The 19,644-nt window shown below is 46.7% G+C and overlaps 1 protein-coding gene across 2 annotated transcripts; it reads left to right on the top strand.

Moving 5' to 3' along the window:
* The first annotated feature begins 11,088 nt into the window (after positions 1 to 11,088).
* Positions 11,089 to 13,011, top strand: LOC123040578 (uncharacterized). 2 transcript variants are annotated; one of them, XM_044463381.1, is made up of 2 exons: positions 11,089 to 11,844; positions 12,749 to 13,011. In XM_044463381.1, the coding sequence occupies exon 1, from the start codon at positions 11,299 to 11,301 to the stop codon at positions 11,842 to 11,844; it is 546 nt and encodes a 181-aa protein (XP_044319316.1). In that variant the 5' UTR covers positions 11,089 to 11,298; the 3' UTR covers positions 12,749 to 13,011. The 2 variants fall into 2 exon arrangements, with proteins under 2 accessions (XP_044319316.1, XP_044319315.1); XM_044463380.1 differs by lacking the exon at positions 11,089 to 11,844 and adding an exon at positions 11,861 to 12,584.
* The last annotated feature ends 6,633 nt before the right edge of the window (positions 13,012 to 19,644 follow it).

The following is a 19,644-nucleotide window of genomic DNA, read 5'->3' as shown; positions in this document are numbered from 1 at the left end:
GGAGCGGAGGAGAGCGCGGCGCGGGTGACGGCGCGGCGAATCCAGGCGCGCCAAGTGGCGGGGGTGAGGTGGCTGGCGCCGGGTTTGGAGGGGGAAGGCGGCGGCGCGGCCCCCGAGGTGGGAGGAGGCTGCGAAAATGAGGAGAGGGGTTAGGGGTGCCAAATTTGGAAGGGGGGCTGCTATTTATAGAAGGAGGGGGTTAGGGTTGGGGTTTTGGACCCTCGGATCGCGATCGTGCGGCCTCCGGACAGAGGGGAAGCTAGGAGGGGTTAGTGAGCTGTGAAGAGAGTGCTTGGGCTGAGGGGAGAGAAGAGAAGTGCGGCCCGGCGACTGTTTCAGAGACCGAAACATACGACGAATGTACCGACTATATCGCGGTTATTTATTTAACGGTTGGGCAGTGAAACGAGCTCCGAATGCGATGAAACTTGGCAGGCGGTCTGTCTACACTATAATAAGACCGCACGACAAGTTGCATCCCATTCCGAGAACACTTTTATGCCACTTATAAAATAATATTTCGGAGGTGCCGCGGGAGCGTGCGAGTGTGGTCGGGCTCAGAACGGACAACGGAGAGAACCGGCGGAACCAGAACGGATGCAAGTTTTGAAAAACATGCAGATGAAATGCTGATGAAGTGCAGATGATGACATGAGACGAGATGCATAACAAGAACAAAATGCAAAACAACAGACAAAAACCCAACCATGGAGGAAATAATAAATCACATAGCCGGAAATGGCAAGAGTCGGAGTTTCGAATATGGAAAGTTGTATCCGGGGCGTTACAACACTCCACCACTACGAGAGGATCTCGTCCCGAGATCTAGGATGGCACCGGAGGGAAAAGGAAGAGGAAGATAAGCGGTAAAACTAAGTTGCTTCTTCGACAAAAGAGTGAAACCAAAGAACCTTGAGAGGTTGAAAAGTTGAAAGAAGGAACACAACGGAGTTGAACACAATTGAGAGCACTGCGGTAGAAACTAGAAACAAGGGGCACCATGTGAACCTTGGAGGTTGTAAAGACACAAATCAGGAGTTTAATTGACAAGATAGGGTTCAAAACCACTCCGGTTACAACAAGATGATAGAGGAAGAATTCGGGCAGCACTCCGGTTGAACATGGAAGGAAATAGAACATGAACTTGAGAAGATGGGAAGATACTTGATGAAATCAACAGCACACTGCCTCCGGAACTATTGAAAGAATGGCATAATGGGTAAGAAGGATTTTAGACAGCACTCAGGTTGAAAAGAGAGGCAAAGCTTGATAAGATGAAGGCCTTGAAGAGATGACATAACAGTCCGGTTAAATGGAGAAGCAAGGAGAAGAACATGATCTTGCCAAAGCAAGATGATGAGTGAAAAGAGCAACATCACAATGCCTCCGGAACGAAAGAATAGAAGCTAGATTGTTGGGATAAAGGGGCGGAGAAGAAAATGACAATTTCTGCCACAAATGAACTTGGAAAGCATCCTTGCAAAGAAGGATTGAACGGAGTTGTTGAAAAATCAACAACGAAAGGCACAAGCTTGTTGTGGGCTTATGGCAAACATCTCAAAATGATGAGGTGACAACCGGCCACTGACGAAAAACAATTGATTGCTTGAGATCACCGAAGAGATGAAAAAACCTCTTTCACCGAGAAGGATATGGAGAAAGCTTGGATCATTGATAAGCACCACAAATAGCAACATCCCCAATGGAAGGCTTTAGGTGAAATATAACCCAAGATGCTCCAACGAAGAGATTGCTGGGTCGAAAAGATCTCTTGAACGAAGAGAAAAATGATGGATTTAAAATACCTCATTCTTGACAACATATGAATCATGAAACATGAATGAAATTGTCAAGAGTGACATAACACCACCTCAGAAGATAAAATAGAGAGAATTGCACTTCGGAATGCAAGATGAAGAATGCTTGAACGCCTCAAAACAAAACATGTGTTGAGCACCATGTTTATTTTTTAGTATAGCTTGGCAGATCATAACTTCGAGAGAAAACTTGAAGAACAATTGAAGAATGAAAAGAATCCTTGACGAACCACCATGTAGAGCCTCAAAGAAGAACTCCGGTAATAAAAGGATGATAGAAAGAAAGAGAAGTTGGAAACACAAGGTGAACCCTTGCAATGATTTTGATGGAGCATTGCGACTATATAACCGAGAAAAACTTGGAACTCCGGAAAAAGAAAAGGTGAAACACTAGAACCGAGAATTACTTCATCATGAACAATCTTCGGAAGAAAAGAATTGAATCACCTCGAGGAAATAAGAATAAGATTTATTGTATGCTTATCCTTCATCAAATTAAATTGATGACAAGCAATGGATTTGGCATACTACTTATTCTCGTAAAAAGGATCAAGATAGATATGACGCAAACTTGAGAAAATCTTCATGAACCACCAGTAGGTTTGAAAAGAACGAATGAATTGAAAGATAACGAAGGAAGTGAGATCTTGAACGAACCACCATAAGAATTGAAAATGAAAGTAACAAAGGCACAAATCACCGGAAAGAATTTGAAAACGAATGAAGATACTTGAAGGGATTTAGATACGTGAGAACGAAGAGATCATGAACTGATTAGAGGGTATTTGAACGATTCACCGGTAAGATTTGGAGAATGATAGCTACACACTGAGAGTGAAGAATTATGACATGATGGCCCTCGGAGGAAGAAATGGAAACAACTCATGAAATGCTCCGGATGGGTGAAAAGAATTCTCACAATCGAAAACAATTATGAGAGGATGGCATCAAGCTAGAATCACGAATCTTGAGAGAACGGATAAGATTTAGAGGAAAATTCTTCTTCAATCTTGAACTGACAACGGGAAACACCACCAAAATTATTGAGATACTCCGGGAGGATGAAAAAGAGGAAGGGTTGAACCAAAGATGAAAAGAATTTGAAAGCGATCTTGGAGATGGCATCTGGCTGATGAAATTCATTCTTACGTCAAACTCTGAAAAGAATTTGGAATGGCTCCGGAATAATTAGAAGAGTCAGGTAAGATCCTGGGAAAAGACTTGTGGGTTAGGGCCCACTCAAAAGAAAACATCGTTGAAAAGATTGCTTGAAAAGAGAGATTGCACCAGTTGAATTAAATGGCTTGAATGAGGTAACAACCTTGAAATATCTTGAACGGATTGAGAATGGAAACACGGATCTTCTGAGATATCTTCAGCACTCCAGAACAAATGAATAGGAAGAGGTGAATGATTAAGAGGTGCATCGGCATGAGAAAGCATTAGAAACGAGGAAAGGAATATGATGAATATCGAAAGCTTGAATTGGAACCACCGGAGAAGAAACAACAATGAAGGATGATGAACTTGAAGCTCGTGAGCATCTTCACGAGGGATCACCAGATCAGAACATTGATTGAAAAGAGTGAAGAGACTTCACATGAATAAATGGATACTGGATTAAAATAAATGAGTCCTTGAAGAAAAGGGTGCGAGGGTGGGGAAAAACAAAGACAACTTGGGATGAACGAAACAAACACCGTTGAGAAATCTTAGAATTGATCTTGTGGATGGGGAGAATGATGGGATCATCTCGAAGAGAAGCGCACCGGTTGGAAAAGAATTAACATGACAACCTCAATGATCAAGAAGGATTAACACTCCCATAGAAATATGAGAACACCGTTTAGGAAAGGTATGGATTCCACATTTGACTTCGAAGCAACTCGAATACCACAAATAAAACAAAACAAAGGATTTGGCTTGCAGAATAAGCCGGAAACGAACATATGATAGATCCCATATCGTATCATGTGTCTGTTGGAAAGATAAAACTAGAGCTACTTGAATTCCCACCTATAAACTCCCGAAACTTTCTGGTTATGCAATCTGGTGTTGGGGATACAGGGGAAGCAATATATCTCACCCAAACTAACAATCCCTACATCCAGTTGTATCCATCCGTCAACACATAACCAAGAAAACTCCAGAAATCGTGTACCTCAACCTTCGAAAAGCATCCATTATACAAGTTATGGCAATACTCCCGAACTCCTCAGTACTGGGTGGCGTCGAGGTTATCTCACCAACAACTGCATAAAAGAGATTTTCGATGTCGGCAAAACTCAGGTATTCCAGAACTGCAACGATAAAATTGTGACGACAACACCTCGGAGCTCAACTCCCCGGGTCAATGCCACATAATAGACAGGAGGCACCAAGAACAATGTTCTCATCACAAAACCATCGGAACGATTCCAAGATACCCGCGTGATCCTAAAAAGAATTTAGTGAAATTTGAGGAGAGGAAAGTCAAAACATCTACGTCAGGAGACCTCACCAGAGCGACGAAGGGACTGAGGAGTAAAAAGAATCCTACTCTCCGATATATATATAATCCTAAGACTCAAAATAGTTTTTTTTCTAGACTCAACAACGGCCAACAATCAAGGGGGCTCCTATGGTCGGTCGAGGCTCTGATTACCAACTTGTCACGCCCAATATGTGATACTATCCTAAAGAGACTCGAAGGTCCCACTAAGGATAGAACCACATATTGAAACACTTTTGCAAGGTGGATATCATTACATCAACATTACATAATAGATGGGATACATACATAAGGCATACAATGTCACACGAATACAACATCACAATACATTATACATAAGATCAACAACCGAACTACGGATAAAACACAAACAGTAACTCAAATGACATCCACCCTGCTAGCCCAGGCTGCCGACCTGGAACCTATCCCCTGATCGAAGAAGACGCAGAAGAAGAACTCAACGCAAGCAAGCATCGCTCTCGCGTCATGATCATCGCATAAACCTGTACCTGCAACTATTGTTGTAGTAATCTGTGAGCCACGAGGACTCAGCAATCCCATTACCATGGGTATCAAGACTAGCAAAGCTTAAAGGGAAGGAAGGGGGGTAAAGTGGTGAGGCTGCAGCAGCGACTAAGCATATATGGTGGCTAACAAACGCAAATAAGAGCGAGAAGAGAGCAAGCAGAACGGTCGTGAAACTAGCAATGATCAAGAAGTGATCCTGAACTCCTACTTACGTCAAACATAACCCAGAAACCGTGTTCACTTCCCGGACTCCACCAAAAAGAGACCATCACGGCTACACACGTGGTTGATGCGTTTTAATTCGGATCTGGTGTCAAGTTATCTACAACTGGACATTAACAAATTCCCATCTGCATATAACCGCAGGCACGGCTTTCGAAAGATTATACCCTGCAGGGGTGTCCCAACTTAGCCCATGACAAGCTCTCGCGATCAACGAAGGAATAGACCTTCTCCCAGGAAGACCCGATCAGACTCGGAATCCCGGTTTACAAGACATTTCGACAATGGTAAAAAAAGACCAGCAAGACCGCTCGCTGTGCCGACAAATCCCGATAGGAGCTGCACATATCTCGTTCTCAGGGCACACCGGATGAGCAAGACGACGGGTTGGCATAGACCCTGGTTGCCCAGGAGGCGTCGGACATCGCTCGGTTTGGACCAACACTTAGACAAGCACTGGCCCGGGGGGGCTAAAATAAAGATGACCCTCGGGCTCCGGAAACCCAAGGGAAAAAAAGGGCTAGGTGAGGCAAATGGTAAAACCAATGTTGGGCCTTGCTGGAGGAGTTTTATTCAAAGCAAACTATCAAGGGGGTCCCATAAATCACCCGACCGCGTAAGGAACGCAAAATCCAGGAACATAACACCGGTATGATGGAAACTAGGGCGGCAAGAGTGGAACAAAACACCAGGCAAAAGGCCAAGTCTTCCACCCTTTACCAAGTATATAGATGCATTAATAATATAAGAGATATTGTGATATCCCAACCAAAATCTTGTCCACCATGGAGAAATCTTCAACTTCACCTGCAACTAGAAAGCTATAAGAGGGTTGAGCAAAGCGGTAACATAGCCAATCAATGGTTTGCATAGGTAAGGTGTCAAAGGTTAGAGGTTCATGGCAACAAGGGATGGCTCGATAAACAGATGATAGGTAGCGCAGCAAAGCGATAGAACGAAGCAACTAGCATAGCAATGATAGTAGTGAGATCCAGGGTAGCGGTCATCTTGCCTGAAATCCCGCTAGGTAGAAGAACGAGTCCATGAAGAAGAGGAACGGACGTAGTCGAACGAATCCTCACAATCGCAACATTACCGGAACTAAGAAGCAACACTGGAAAGAAACAAACAACATGGTAAATGCACAAGCATAAACATGGCACGATGCACAACCAAGTATGATGCATGTCCGGTTTAATGAGGCATGTCATGGCAAAGTGCAACAAACAATACTACAAATTAAGTGGAGCTCAATATGCAACGAGTTGCATATTAACGAAACACCACATCAATTATTTAGTTCTCTCTCGTTTAGGTACACAACAATATTAAATGTTGTTGAACATGGCAAGAGGTGAAACATAATAAAAACCTACCTAGCTAGGCAATTTAAATGAGGCCGGAAACAACAAAACAACAATTCCGAAAATCCCCATATGCAAATTATGGATTTGATACTGTTCTGCCCTAAACACAGTTTTAATGTCCTTAAACAGGAAAATAAAGTGCACCATGTTAAACTAGGCATTTCTCCACCCCATTTACATATAAAGTTTATTAAATTCGGAGCTACGGTTATTTAGTTATGAAATAAAGCAATTTAACATGGCATTATGCAAAATAAACACAAACAGCATGTTAAACATTTTTAACATAGATGAAAGTGGCATATTATTAATCTACACAATTTTCTGAGCTTTTACATGTATAAATTATTTTAATCCGATGCACAGTTTGAGAGATATTAAATGCATGAAGTGCAAGGACTTTTCTGTAAATCTGTAATTCCCTGGATAATTAGCAAATTCGCAGCACAGAAAAAAAACAAGTCACGGGCTGAATCTGGAGCACTGCTGGGCTGAACACAGAGAAGGGGCTGGGGGTGCTGCTCACCATGGGCCTCAGCCCCGAACTGCGGAGAGGGGGGTGCGGGCAGGCCGCGGAGGAGGCTGGGCCTTCCTGGCGCTGGCTGGGCCGGGCGCTGGGGAGTCCCACGTGGGCGACGGGCGGGGCGTTCGTCCTTGCGCTCACGCGCGGAGGCAGGGAAGGTCGACGGCGCGAAGAAAATCCGGCGAGGGTGGCGCGCCGGCGACGGAGGAGGTCGGGATCGGGGCGGCGCGGGGCGGATCCGGTGGATGCCGGCCGGGTTCGGGGGACGGCGGCGGCAGGACGATCTCCATGGCGGTGGCAGCTACCTGCGGGAGGGAGAGAGGGATCTGAGAGAGAGAAGAAGAGGAAGGAGGCGGGGTCGCGAGCAGGGGGGTGGCGACACCTGGGGTCGACGGCGGAGAGGGCGGCTCCGGCGACGGCTGGAGGAGGCCAGCAGCGCGCGAGGCGCTCGGGAGGCGGAGGAGCTCACGGGGAGCCCGGTTGGCGGAGCGCTAGAGGTCGGGGAGGAGGCGAGCATCAGGGCGGGCGGCGGCGCGGCGCGGGCGCCTCGGGCCCAGATCGGCCCGGGGCGGGCCGCGGATGGGCTGGAGCGGGTCCACGGCGGAGGGAGAGGCCAGGGATGCGTGGCGACGCGGGAGTGGAGGAGAGCGCGGCGCGGGTGACGGCGCGGCAAATCCAGGCGCGCCAAGTGGCGGGGGTGAGGTGGTTGGCGCCGGGTTTGGAGGGAGAAGGCGGCGGCGCGGCCCCCGAGGTGGGAGGAGACTGCGAAAACGAGGAGAGGGGTTAGGGGTGCCAAATTTGGAAGGGGGGCTGCTATTTATAGAAGGAGGGGGTTAGGGTTGGGGTTTTGGACCCTCGGATCGCGATCGTGCGGCCTCCGGACAGAGGGGAAGCTAGGAGGGGTTAGTGGGCTGTGAAGAGAGTGCTTGGGCTGAGGGGAGAGAAGAGAAGTGCGGCCCGGCGACTGTTTCGGAGACCGAAACGTCCAACGAATATACCGACTATATCGCGGTTATTTATTTAACAGTTGGGCAGTCAAACGAACTCCGAATGCGATGAAACTTGGCAGGCGGTCTGTCTACACTATAATAAGACCGCACGACAAGTTGCATCCCATTCGGAGAACACTTTTATGCCACTTATAAAATAATATTTCGGAGGTGCCACGGGCGCGTGCGAGTGTGGGCGGGCTCAGAACGGACAACAGAGAGAACCGGCGGAACCAGAACGGATGCAAGTTTTGAAAAACATGCAGATGAAATGCAGATGAAGTGCAGATGATGACATGAGACGAGATGCATAACAAGAACAAAATGCAAAACAACAGACAAAAACCCAACCACGGGGGAAATAATAAATCACATAGCCGGAAATGGCAAGAGTCGGAGTTTCGAACATGGAAAGTTGTATCCGGGGTGTTACAACCCCTAGTTGGTTTTGGAGTACTGACGACAAATTTGGTTGAGGGACTAATGCGTTTGTGAGAATTGCAGGATAACGCAGGTAGTGTCCCTCATTGATTCGGTTTACCTATCGGAGATGATCCCTAAAAATGTATGAAGACATTGACGACAATGGTGGTATGTGAAGATATTCATATTGAAGACTATGACATGACAAGACATTGAGTGAAGACTATGGAGCACGAAGACTGTGTCGTTTCGTTGTTTCCTTTTCTTCTTTGTTGAGTCATAGGAACCACTGTACTGTTAAGTGGGGTCCAAGTGAACAAAGTCAGAATGACTGAAGTGGTGCTCAACCCAAATCCTATGTCTTCGAGCGAAGACAATGAGAGCGAATCTTATCCAGAGCTGGATGAGTCAGCTTTGCTTGTAGCCCAAGTAAAGTTGCCGTGTGTGTTTGAAATCTGACTGTTGGAACACGTGTCAGTTCCTTAGTGACCCAGGGTCATTTTGGACATATCAGGTCGGGTTGCCTAGTGGCTATAAATAGCCCACCCCCTACACCATAAATTGGTGGCTGCTCAGAGTTAGTACACGGCTTTTGTCGTTTGAGAGCAACCCACCTCGAAGCCTTTGAGAGAGAGAAATCCTTGCGAGGACAAAGCCCAAACACCCAGAGCCAAAGAGTGTTAGGCATCACTGAAGTCTTTCTATCTGCGTGACCTGAAGACTTATTACACTTGAGGACTGTGAATCCTCCAGCCGGTTAGGCGTCCCGTTCTGAGCATCCAAGAGTCAATGTGGATCGCCGGTGAATGAAGTCTGTGAAGGTTCGGAAGTCTACCTTGAAGACTTACCAGAGTGATTGGGCGAGGACTGTGTGTCCTTAGCTCAAGGGGAATAAGGTGAAGACGCGGTCTTCTGAGTTGATCTCAGCCGCCCTAACCAGACGTACAGTTGTCACAGCAACTGAAACTGGTCCAACAAATCATGTGTCTTTAACAAGTGACTGGTTCTATCCTCTCCCTCCCTTTACTTAGTGTTTGTCTTCGTGAAGTCATTGCCTATTTGTCGTACATGTTTGACTTTATTGCTTGACTACTATCGTTTGTTGGCTTCATACTATCTTCCATCCTGATCCTTACTACCAAGCTGCTATTAGTCTTTGTACTTTCACATTATTGCATACTTGACTATGGTTTGCTTGTTGTAGTTTATCTTCCGCTGCATATCAATTAGGTCATTTCTATTGTTTGTCTTTGAAACTTCCACGTTTTGAAGACTTTCATAAAAATCGCCTATTCACCCCCCCCCCCCTCTAGTCGATAACTAGCACTTTCAGCTATGTTGAACTTGTTTGCTATGTTGGACATGTAAACTTATTTGCTATGTCTGATATGTTCAAATATCCTCTATTTCGATGTGCGATGCATTTTATGATGTGTGAGATCCTAATTTTGATTTGCAAACTATATTATACTATGTTTTGAATTGAATGCATATTGTGATGAAATTTTTTAATTGAGTAATCAAGTTTTTTAGAAAAGAAATCAAAGTTTAAATGGGACAGGGCGCTACTGCCAAAAGCCCTGGCGGTAGAGTTACACATCCTATTTAAAAATAATGCAATTTTTATATACAGTACCGATTCCCTTACTACAGCCAGGGGCTACCACCTATCGCCAGGCTTATGGGCGGTAGGGTTGCACTTCCTAGCACATTTTTTCCCTATCTAGCAACATAGGAGCATCTATATGACAAATATGACCCCTCAAACGCCCGCAGACGCGCCCGGACGCGTTCGCCGGCAGTGACCAGGTACTCTAGCCTGGATGTCCTCCACGATCTGCCTCCGGCGCTCCGGCATGAGCATATCATACGTGGTGATCTTCCGCCGGACCATGGCGATGCTGGAGAGCGTGGGAGACCGGGCGAGAGGAGGCGGACGGGCTCGGGTGGCAGGGCGGCGCAGAGAGGGAGGAGGTGGATGGGCTAGGGTTCGGGGACGCCGGTAGATTTAAATAGCCAGATTTGGCCTCGGACGGCGAGCCGGAGCGGTACCACGCGCCGTCGAAGGAGGCGTCCGTCGGGTTTTCGGGTGGTTCCACGTGGGACTCCATTGTCAGTCCTACGTGGAGGACGCGCCTGGGCGCCCCCATATCCGCCCCATTCTTGGGTTCGATATGAGGGATGTCGGTCAGCCTGGGCGTTTGAGACCCGTTTGAGACGTTCGTCTGGGTCACATTTTTGTGACCGGACAGTGACCAGGCGGACCGTCCGGGCGTTTGAGGCCGATTTGAGGCGTCCGACTGTAGATTATCTAACATGGCTTGGGAGGGGGGAGGTTTAAACCCCTGCACCCGACGGTTTGAGGGGCCCGACTGTAGATGCTCTAACATGGTTTTCAGGGTTTTTTTGGGAGGGGGAAGGAGGTTTAATTCCTACCGGCAGCCACGTCAGCGGTAGGGTTTACCTACCTACCCTGGCGGTAGGCCGTTAGTCCACATCAGCCCCCACCCAACAGCCGTTGTCGGCTGCCGTTAGCCCTACCGTCAGGGGCCTCGGTGTATGCAGTTATACCCTGCCGTCATCGACCCCGACGGTAGGGAAATGGTCAGATTCCAAAACTTTATCAAACCGGTGTCATATATTGCTCAAGTTCGGGAAAACGGTCAAAACAGTGAATTTGGCCTCAAGTTCATCTCAACTCAGCTCTCAACAACAGTGTGAAGCTAACGATGGTTTATTTACTTGGGGCCGAAGAAGGTGCCGTTTGACCATGGGGCGTCAGCAAAGTCCTGCTCCTGCTGCCGCTGTTGCTGCAGGCAGTGCAGAGCGATTGGGGCCTCTCCATTGCTTTGCTCTCTTTGTGATCATACACTACTCCTAGTCCAGAAGCAACCACCACGCCTCCCCAGTCCCCCAGTCCCCACCCCACCCCACCCACATGAGCTCGGAATCGGCGGCGATGCGGAAAGAGTTGCGGCTGTGGCTCGAGCAGCGGGTCACCGGCGTGCTCGACTCCATGGTGGAGCACCGGGACCGCCTCAACATGCTGCGTCTGGCCGTCGGGATGGGGATTGGGGTGTGGGCGCCGCGCCAGGTGGACCTGCGGGTGCTGGTGGGGGCGCGGGTCACCATCGACGAGGCGTGGGTCGCCGTCAGGGACTCCATGGGGAGCCTGCGGGCGGCCCTCGCGCTGGCCGGCTCTCCCGACCGCCGGCTCGTCATCTGGGTCGTCGGCAACGAGGCGCGGGACCACCTGGTGGACGCCATCGACCGCGGGCGGGCGGTCCAGGGCCGGCTCAAGAGGGCTGACGCCCGGCTGCGCGCCATGGCCTTCCTGTTCGCCGGCGACGCCACGCGGCCCGCCCTCCTCGCCGGCGACATCGCCGTCGCGCGCGAGCACCTCGTCGGCGCCGTCCAGGCGTGGGACCAGATGCCCATGTCTCTCGAGTACGCGCTGCAGGGCCTCGCTCCGTTTCCTTTTTAGGTAGGGCCGGGCCTTCCTCTCCTCCTTCACTTCTCTTTCTTTCATTCAATTTCCTAGTTGCGGCCGAGAGTTGGATCCATCGGGTCGGGGAGGGGAGAGATCCAGCCAGGGAGGCAGAGGGAGAGAGCGATGGCGGACGCCGCGGCGGCCGCGCAACTCCACCGCCGCCTCTTCGGCCGGCTGAACGAGGCGATGGTGCACCTCTCGCAGCCAGTCGAGGCCCTCAAGCAGGCCCGGGTCTTTCTCGCCGACTGCGAGGAGACGTCCGGGGACCAGATGGCGAGCCACCGGGCGCACGAGCAGGGCGACGCCCGCCTCGTGCGCCTCGCCCTCGCGCATCTCGACAACTCGGCCGCGCAGCTGGAGTTCACGGCGGAGCTCCTCGCGTCGGCGCTCAAGCACGCGCTCGACAGCGGCGCCGCCCGGGACGCCCTCCCGGTCCTCCCCCATGGCCAGTCGCCGCGTCAGATCGCCGGCGCGCTGCTCGCCCTCCCCCACGCCTCCGACCTCCACCTCGTGCCGGTCTCGGTCCACATCGCATACTCCTGCGCCCGGCTCGCCATCGACCACCACATCCGCGTCTGCGCCTCCTTCCTCCGCCGCTGCGGCCTGGACCCCCATCCACTGCAGCCGCCCATCCACCAAGCGCGCGCCTACCTGGCCTGGGCTTACGCGCTCGTGACCGCCGCCTGGGGCCACACATTCGACGCCGTGTATGCCGACATGACCTAGCTCGCTAGGTCGACCAACTGCCCCTCTTTTTCCATCGATCCATCCATATATATTCCTGGGTTCTGTTCTGCACATACATCCATATAGTACTAGCAGCATACTATGTTGCATTGGTTCTTGCATTTATGTGCCTCATCATGCAAGACTCACATCTGATTTCATTTCACTGCAGGGTGATGGATCCATGACAAGCAGTCCAGTGGTGAGAAGGGATCTTCCAAGTTCATCAAAGAGGATGGTTGGTTCAGTTTCCGGTTATCTACTAGGCTACTACTTCATTAATTATGCACTGATTTTGGTCAAGTTTGGACTGGTCAGACTAAAATACTGATGTTATCTTGAGTACTGTAGCTTCATCAATCAGGGGCATTTATCTTATCTCTGTGAAAACATGCTGCTGGTTTCAATTATGGCTATGGGAGAATGCATGATGGACATGCTGGTTGGTTAATACTCCTATATGTGAGAGTGCATCAGGACATCTGCATACTGCTGCCCTTTGTCTCATCAAGTCATCATCTTAACTACTGTAGTACAGTGGTATTTTATATGTTTGCTAAATATCCATCTGCCTCATGTTATATGATCCCTACCTAGTAACTTCATTATATGCAGACTTGTGGTGTTGGTTCAGTTTAGTCAGATTAATACCACTAGTATATATATACTGCTATGCTACTACTACTACTGTCTGCATTTAATCCTGATTAGTAGCTTCATCAATCAGTGGCAAACAATGTTGATTTGCATCTTATCTCTCTGACAACCAATGGAGTCGAATTGCAGCATGCATACATGCATGCAGCGCATGTCAAAGCTGGGTTCAATTCTTGGGCAATGTGTGCCTGGATGCTGGATCCCCACTTTGTTTGTGTATTGTGTTGTGCATGCATGCATGGGAGCATCGGGCAGGCACAACATGTTTGTCCTTTTCCATCCAGCATGCCTTAAAATAAGACGAGGGAGGGAAAGTGTGCTGTTCTTTTCTATTTCCACCCAGCATGCTTGGTTCATGCTTCTGCCTCATGTTAATTATATATATCATCTCTAGCTAGTTCATTGTGCACACTTATGGTTTTTGTTCTGTTCCTGGACGTATGGCCGGGGATATCTATCCTGATTACTACCTTCATCATCAGTGCCTAGTGTAATGTTGTTTTGCATCTTATCTATCCCTCCGTTTCGAAATATAAGACGTTAACATTATACATATACTAAACCTAGCTAGGTTTACTTTACATCGTTTTTCTGACTTTTTTCTATCAGTAAAAAACCGACCAATGAGAGGATGCCACGCCAATTATTGGGGGACACAGGCGTGTGCAGTTCTTTGGGTGTGGCTAGCGATTTCGCATGGAATAAGATATTCTTTTGCATGGTTGACCACGTGAGTATTGAACGGTTTGTCTGTTTTCTACATGGCAGCTTGCATGCGGTGGTGACATGCATATATGCGGCTAGTTCATTGTCGGTTGTTGCATGTTGCCCTGATAGACCACGTGTTGATACGCATTTAGTTGATCGGTGGTATCTCGATTCTTCGAGTGTCCTCTTTCTCTGGAAAAAACTCATCAAATCGCATACGATTTCCTCTGCTTATCTTGAACCTGCTACCCATCACAGATTGCGCCTATAAAAGGAATGGCTTTCTTCCTAACGAGCATCCACATCTAGCTTCCGAGCCTCACACCCATTAGTATTCTAAATTTCTGCCGCGCTCACACCCGGTATGTTGTCGGCCCGTGCCTCGCCATTGACCACCACCAGTCCCCGGCCTGGCCCGCTGACTCTCCGTCATGGCCTTCTCCGACGGCGGCAAGCGGCTGCGGCGGATATCGACACAGGAGCAGCGGTGGCGCGGCCGATTCTCGACCAGTTCGCCAGCACGCTCTTGGCCGTGCACGCCCCTTCCACTGCCTCGCGCGCGCGGCTTGCGTTCTTCGGCTGCGTTATGTGTTGTTCGTGGGCTAGCTAGATGTGTGTGCCCTGGGTGGTCGCATGTGTTTCGGTGTCCGTGATGTGCTCTACAGGGGCAAAATACAACTGATGTTTTCTCCTCCTCCGTTGGGCATCCATACATCAGGAGGTACCGAGAGACACTGAAATTTTGTACGTAATCAGGGGCTGTAAATATACTCTACTAATCATGATTTTTTAACAGATTCATCCACGTAGTCATATCACCTTCCTATTCTCATGCATACTTCATAGACGTTATCAAGTCGTTCCCGGAAACGTAGCCAACCACTGCATGCATCCTGAAGCGATCAAAACTTGAGCAACCAATCCGATACCAGCGGCAGGCCGACACAGCGGGCTGACCAAGCAACAAATCAAAAAGAAAACGCTATGTGCACACAAGGAGTGTACCAGCCTGTGTAAGATCCCAGATGTACCAATTGCATGACCTCAATTCCGCAGGGATTTCACAAATTACTTCAAAAGAAAAGGGGAGAAAACTCAGACCCTTCGGTGCTTTAGTGCTTTGTTCTACTGGCGTGATATTTTGTTTCGCTCCAGCTGACCAAACAAATATCTAGGTAAAGATCTATTTTGTACTATCTGTCCTTACAGAAGATGTGATTATTTTTTTTGCTTTATTTCTGCTCAGCTGCTTATGTGCCTTCTCTTCCTCGACCTTCCATAGCGATTAAATACATTGGTTAACCGCTAGAACAAAAGAAAAAAAATGTGCTTTCACTTGCACCACTGAAATATCTGACGAACATGAAGGGATTTATGTATGTATCTTGGCTGAAAATCCGTTCTCCTCCCTGTGTGTATATATATCCCTTGGATATAGTTGGCCGCATTTGCTTGCTGCTGCATGAATTCACTGGTGCGGCATGGATTTCCGGGATGTGTGATTGCGTGCATGAATATCCGTGGTATGTGACTACGTGCATGGCAGTCAGTTCTTTTTTTCCTTTTTCATGTGTGTGCCGTGTCGGCTGTTGCTCGAGAGATTTTTCTCTAGCTTTTTTTAGTGTGGAAGGTATAACTAAATGCATATCAAGGATAGATACACCATAGTGGGGCATTTTTATCAGTTGTCAATGATGAAGTAATGTATGTTTATTATACAAATCAATATTCCATGGAGATAAGTCCCATCGAATTCAATCCAGTTATACATGGATGGTATTAGCCTGGATAGATATTGACTGTAGGAAGTTATTTTCTAATATTACGTATCATCGATTATGTGCCAGCAACTTCATTGTGCCTTGAACATGTACTCCAAATATTTTTGGGTTAATCGTTTTCAAATATTCAAAAGTCTAGCGGCAGTGCATCATAAAATTTTATAGTGACAGGATTATACATCATCATCATGCTTAATTACTAAAATTTACCAAATTTATGGTGTTGAAGAAGTATTGGACTTTGACTAAATTAAATATGTGATATAGTCTTATCAGTTACTATTTCACTTCTTTGATAAAATTGGCCAACCTTCATTTTCATCATCATCCATCATTGGCATAGATCATCCATGTAGCCTATCCATATTTCCAATTAGAGAAACATGACTTCACATGAGTTGACACATGCAACAACAAAAAATATACATCACTGGTTCATGAAGTTAGGAAATAGGTAATCAAACAACAAAAAGGATCAACACATAAGCCTTTCTCCACGACACACAAATCTCAATGAAACACACCAATAATGCATGCCGTGCACCATGAAGTCACAAAGAGAAACCTTTTCACCACAAGAGAAGGCACACACCAATCAATGGCAATTCAACATGGCCCATTAGCAGATAGTCGTCCATCAAAATGAGTTCACAAGACAGAATAAGATCTCGCCAAAGATATGCAATAATTTTTCTGACGTCACACACCATTACATATCTATCTTCAACATACACAAACTGAAGATCCAATAATATCATACATCAGTGCTAACCAACCGCAAGATCACTTGCAGCAGTTTGTAGTAGCTCTATGCCACCTCATCAGAGGAACCAGTCCCGCATGAGGCCACACTAGATTGATATAAACTACAAATGGATGTAATGTGTTTAGTTGTCCTATTAAGAAAGTGGTGAGGTGTATTTCCTACTTTGTAAGACGTAGCACTCATCCTAACAATAAATTCGTCCCCTCAAATTTGCATTTATGCATGGATTGCCTTTTTTGTAATTACAAACTTATGCATGTAGAGTTTGTATTCCAACTTTAAATTCATGAGACGAAACATGCGTGTCAATTGCGTGTAGAGAGGCACTATCACTAGCAGCAGATCTTGGCATGCAACATCTTCACGTCGCATCGGATTGAATGGGGTTGCGAACCTATTCATGAAGAAAGCAGTTGTTCTTACGGGTGCATTATACAGGAGATCAAACAGATGGAGGAATCATTTAGTTCATGTTCATTTGTACAGGAACTTTGACATTCGAACTATGAGGCTCATAAGTTGGCTAGGTTAGGCATTTCACTCATGGGAGACACATTTGGTTAGGGAACCCCCATGATTCAACTGTAATACCTGTAAATGTTTCCTAATCCTGCCCGAGGCTACACTAGGATGATTTTATCTAGCAAGAAATCGTTTGCGCTTCTTCTATCTCGCTGTAGTAGTGTCATCACATAATATTCGTTTTGTAATCCGGACCGTGCGCAGTTTCAATAAGTAGATTTTATCGGATATGCATCAGCCTATGTTCTCCTGTTTAGTAGCATGTATCGTAGGTGATGGCAATAAATAAACTTCCTTTCATCATATCATCCAATGTTGGAATATTTATGCATGTATCAACATCTATTTCCATTTCATTTTTTTATGTGATCCTATAAGCACAACCCTAAGAGTACTTACCATAAATAAACATCACACCCAGATTTGCTGTATCGACAAGCGCGGCGTGACGCCGCGCGGGGTATGCTAGTCTTATACTCCCTCCGTTCCAAAATAGATGACTCAACTTTGTACTAACTTTAGTACAAAGTTGAGTCATCTATTTTGGAACGGAGGGAGTATTTAGGAATCAATGGAATCCCACTTTGTTTAGCAGTCTAGAATAATTAATGATGTGAGCATGGATTCCCACTTTGTTTGTGTTTCGTGTTGTGCATGAATGCATGGTGTAGGCGAGTGCTGCTAGACACACAATATTTTGTGGCCGACTCATGCTAGACACACTGATCAAACCGTCCATTAGAAGGCCAAGGTGCAGCTGGATCATTTGATTATGTATCGTGCAGCAATCGGGCAGGCCAATGTCGTCTATATAGTTGTTCCGGGTGTAGGCTCACTCTGTGCATTTTAAAATCCGACCAAAAAAAAACCATACCGAAACATTTTAGGGGTTTTCTGGTTCCCGCTTTTTGGTATGGTATGAAGTTTCCTTTCGGTTTTGATTTTCTTTGGCATATACCGAAAGGCCGAAGTAAAATATATTTATATTTCTTATGCGAGCAATCATACTGAGGCCCAAAAGATACGGTAACTTTATTTTTTTTGGTACAGGAGTCAGATTCCCTGCTAAGCATGTTCATTTTTCTTTTTACGTGGTCATTTTTCTCAAAAAAATATATGCTAAGTACGTCCATAAACAAAGCAAAGTAAAGATTGCACATTTGCATGCACGAACAATCATCAAAGGCATCAATCCATGCATGCATATATATACTTAAATATACTTCCTCTGTTTCTGAATATATATTTTTAGAGATTTCAATATGAACTACATGAATTTACCCTCTAAAATAACTCTATGTACATAGTCCATATTAAAATCTCTAAAAAGACTTGTATTTAAAAACGGGGGAGTAGTTATGTTCTGTTTGTATAAAAGAAAAGAATATGTTTAGAGTCATAAGTTTGTTAGATAGCTTATATCATTTCAAATTCACGGTAACTTTGATTACTATGGTATACTAGTATATAACAATGTGAATTTGGTACATACCGAAACCGGTCCATATTTGAAGGTGATCATCAGCAAGCAAAGCAAAGCGGCTTTCTATGCTATGCATGCGTGGGCGTAGGCAGGGGAGCGCCCATGTCCATTCATCCAGCGCAGCCTAGACTAGCTAGCCTGGTAACTAGAGAACTTTTGACCGGTGGCCCGTTTCTTACTTTTGTCACTGACATTTGGCAGCTTATTTCACTGACCAACATCTTTTACATTTGGACAGCGAAAACAAGGAAGGGAGAGTGCATCACCATCATCATACAACTCATCCATGTATGTATGTATGTACTCCATCCGTTCTGAATTACTTGTCACAAAAATAGATGTATCTACAACTAAAATACATTTAGATACATTCATTTATTGGACGAGTAATTCCGAACGGAGGGAGTATGTATGTATGTATGTGCAGGCACATGCTTGACCTCCACCAACAGTACAGTCTGCCCAGAGCCCATGTTTCGCAAGTGTGCCACCAGTAGTACCGTCAATAGAGAGTTGTTGCTAAAAAAGTCAATAGAGAGGTACGTGTGTATACTTTGCGAACCTCAGTCGTACAGTCAATCACTGGACGGGAACTTGGGTGACAGAGGTGAGTTGAGTGGAGTGGCTAGGATTTGGTCCAGAGAACGGATGAAGACAAATATATGTGGGGTCGGGTAGATTAGCATGGGACAGGTCCAACGTGGCCATATTATTTGGGCTAATTACAAAGGGTACCCGTCAGTCAGAGTTTAAGGCCGGTTTGAGGCGCTCGTCTAGGTCGATTTTTTTGACCGGTCGATGACCCGACCATCCGTCCGAATGTACGGGGGAAGTTTGAGGCGTCCAGTTGTAGATAATGTAATAGAAACATCCTCCAACTTGAGAAGCACTCCAATACACTACTTATACGTGCAAATACAAGACATCTACAATCCCGCGCGCTTGTGCTGCCGACACATACCCCTCTTGTGCAACCGACGACCATTTTGTGGAAACCCCCTCGCTCTCTATGTAATGGCCTCGCACGCCACAGTTCATGTGTCCTAAATGCTACGACTGTTTTGTGGACATCCCCTCGCTCTCTACATGATGACCCCTCACGGCATAGTTAGCGTGTCCTAAAGTGCGACAACCTTTTGTGAAAACCCCCT

The sequence above is a fragment of the Triticum aestivum genome, chromosome 2B (genome assembly GCF_018294505.1).
Source record: "Triticum aestivum cultivar Chinese Spring chromosome 2B, IWGSC CS RefSeq v2.1, whole genome shotgun sequence".
Classification (NCBI taxonomy): Eukaryota; Viridiplantae; Streptophyta; class Magnoliopsida; order Poales; family Poaceae; genus Triticum; species Triticum aestivum.
Note: the sequence above shows the minus strand (reverse complement) of the source record. Positions and strands in the feature narration are given on the sequence as shown.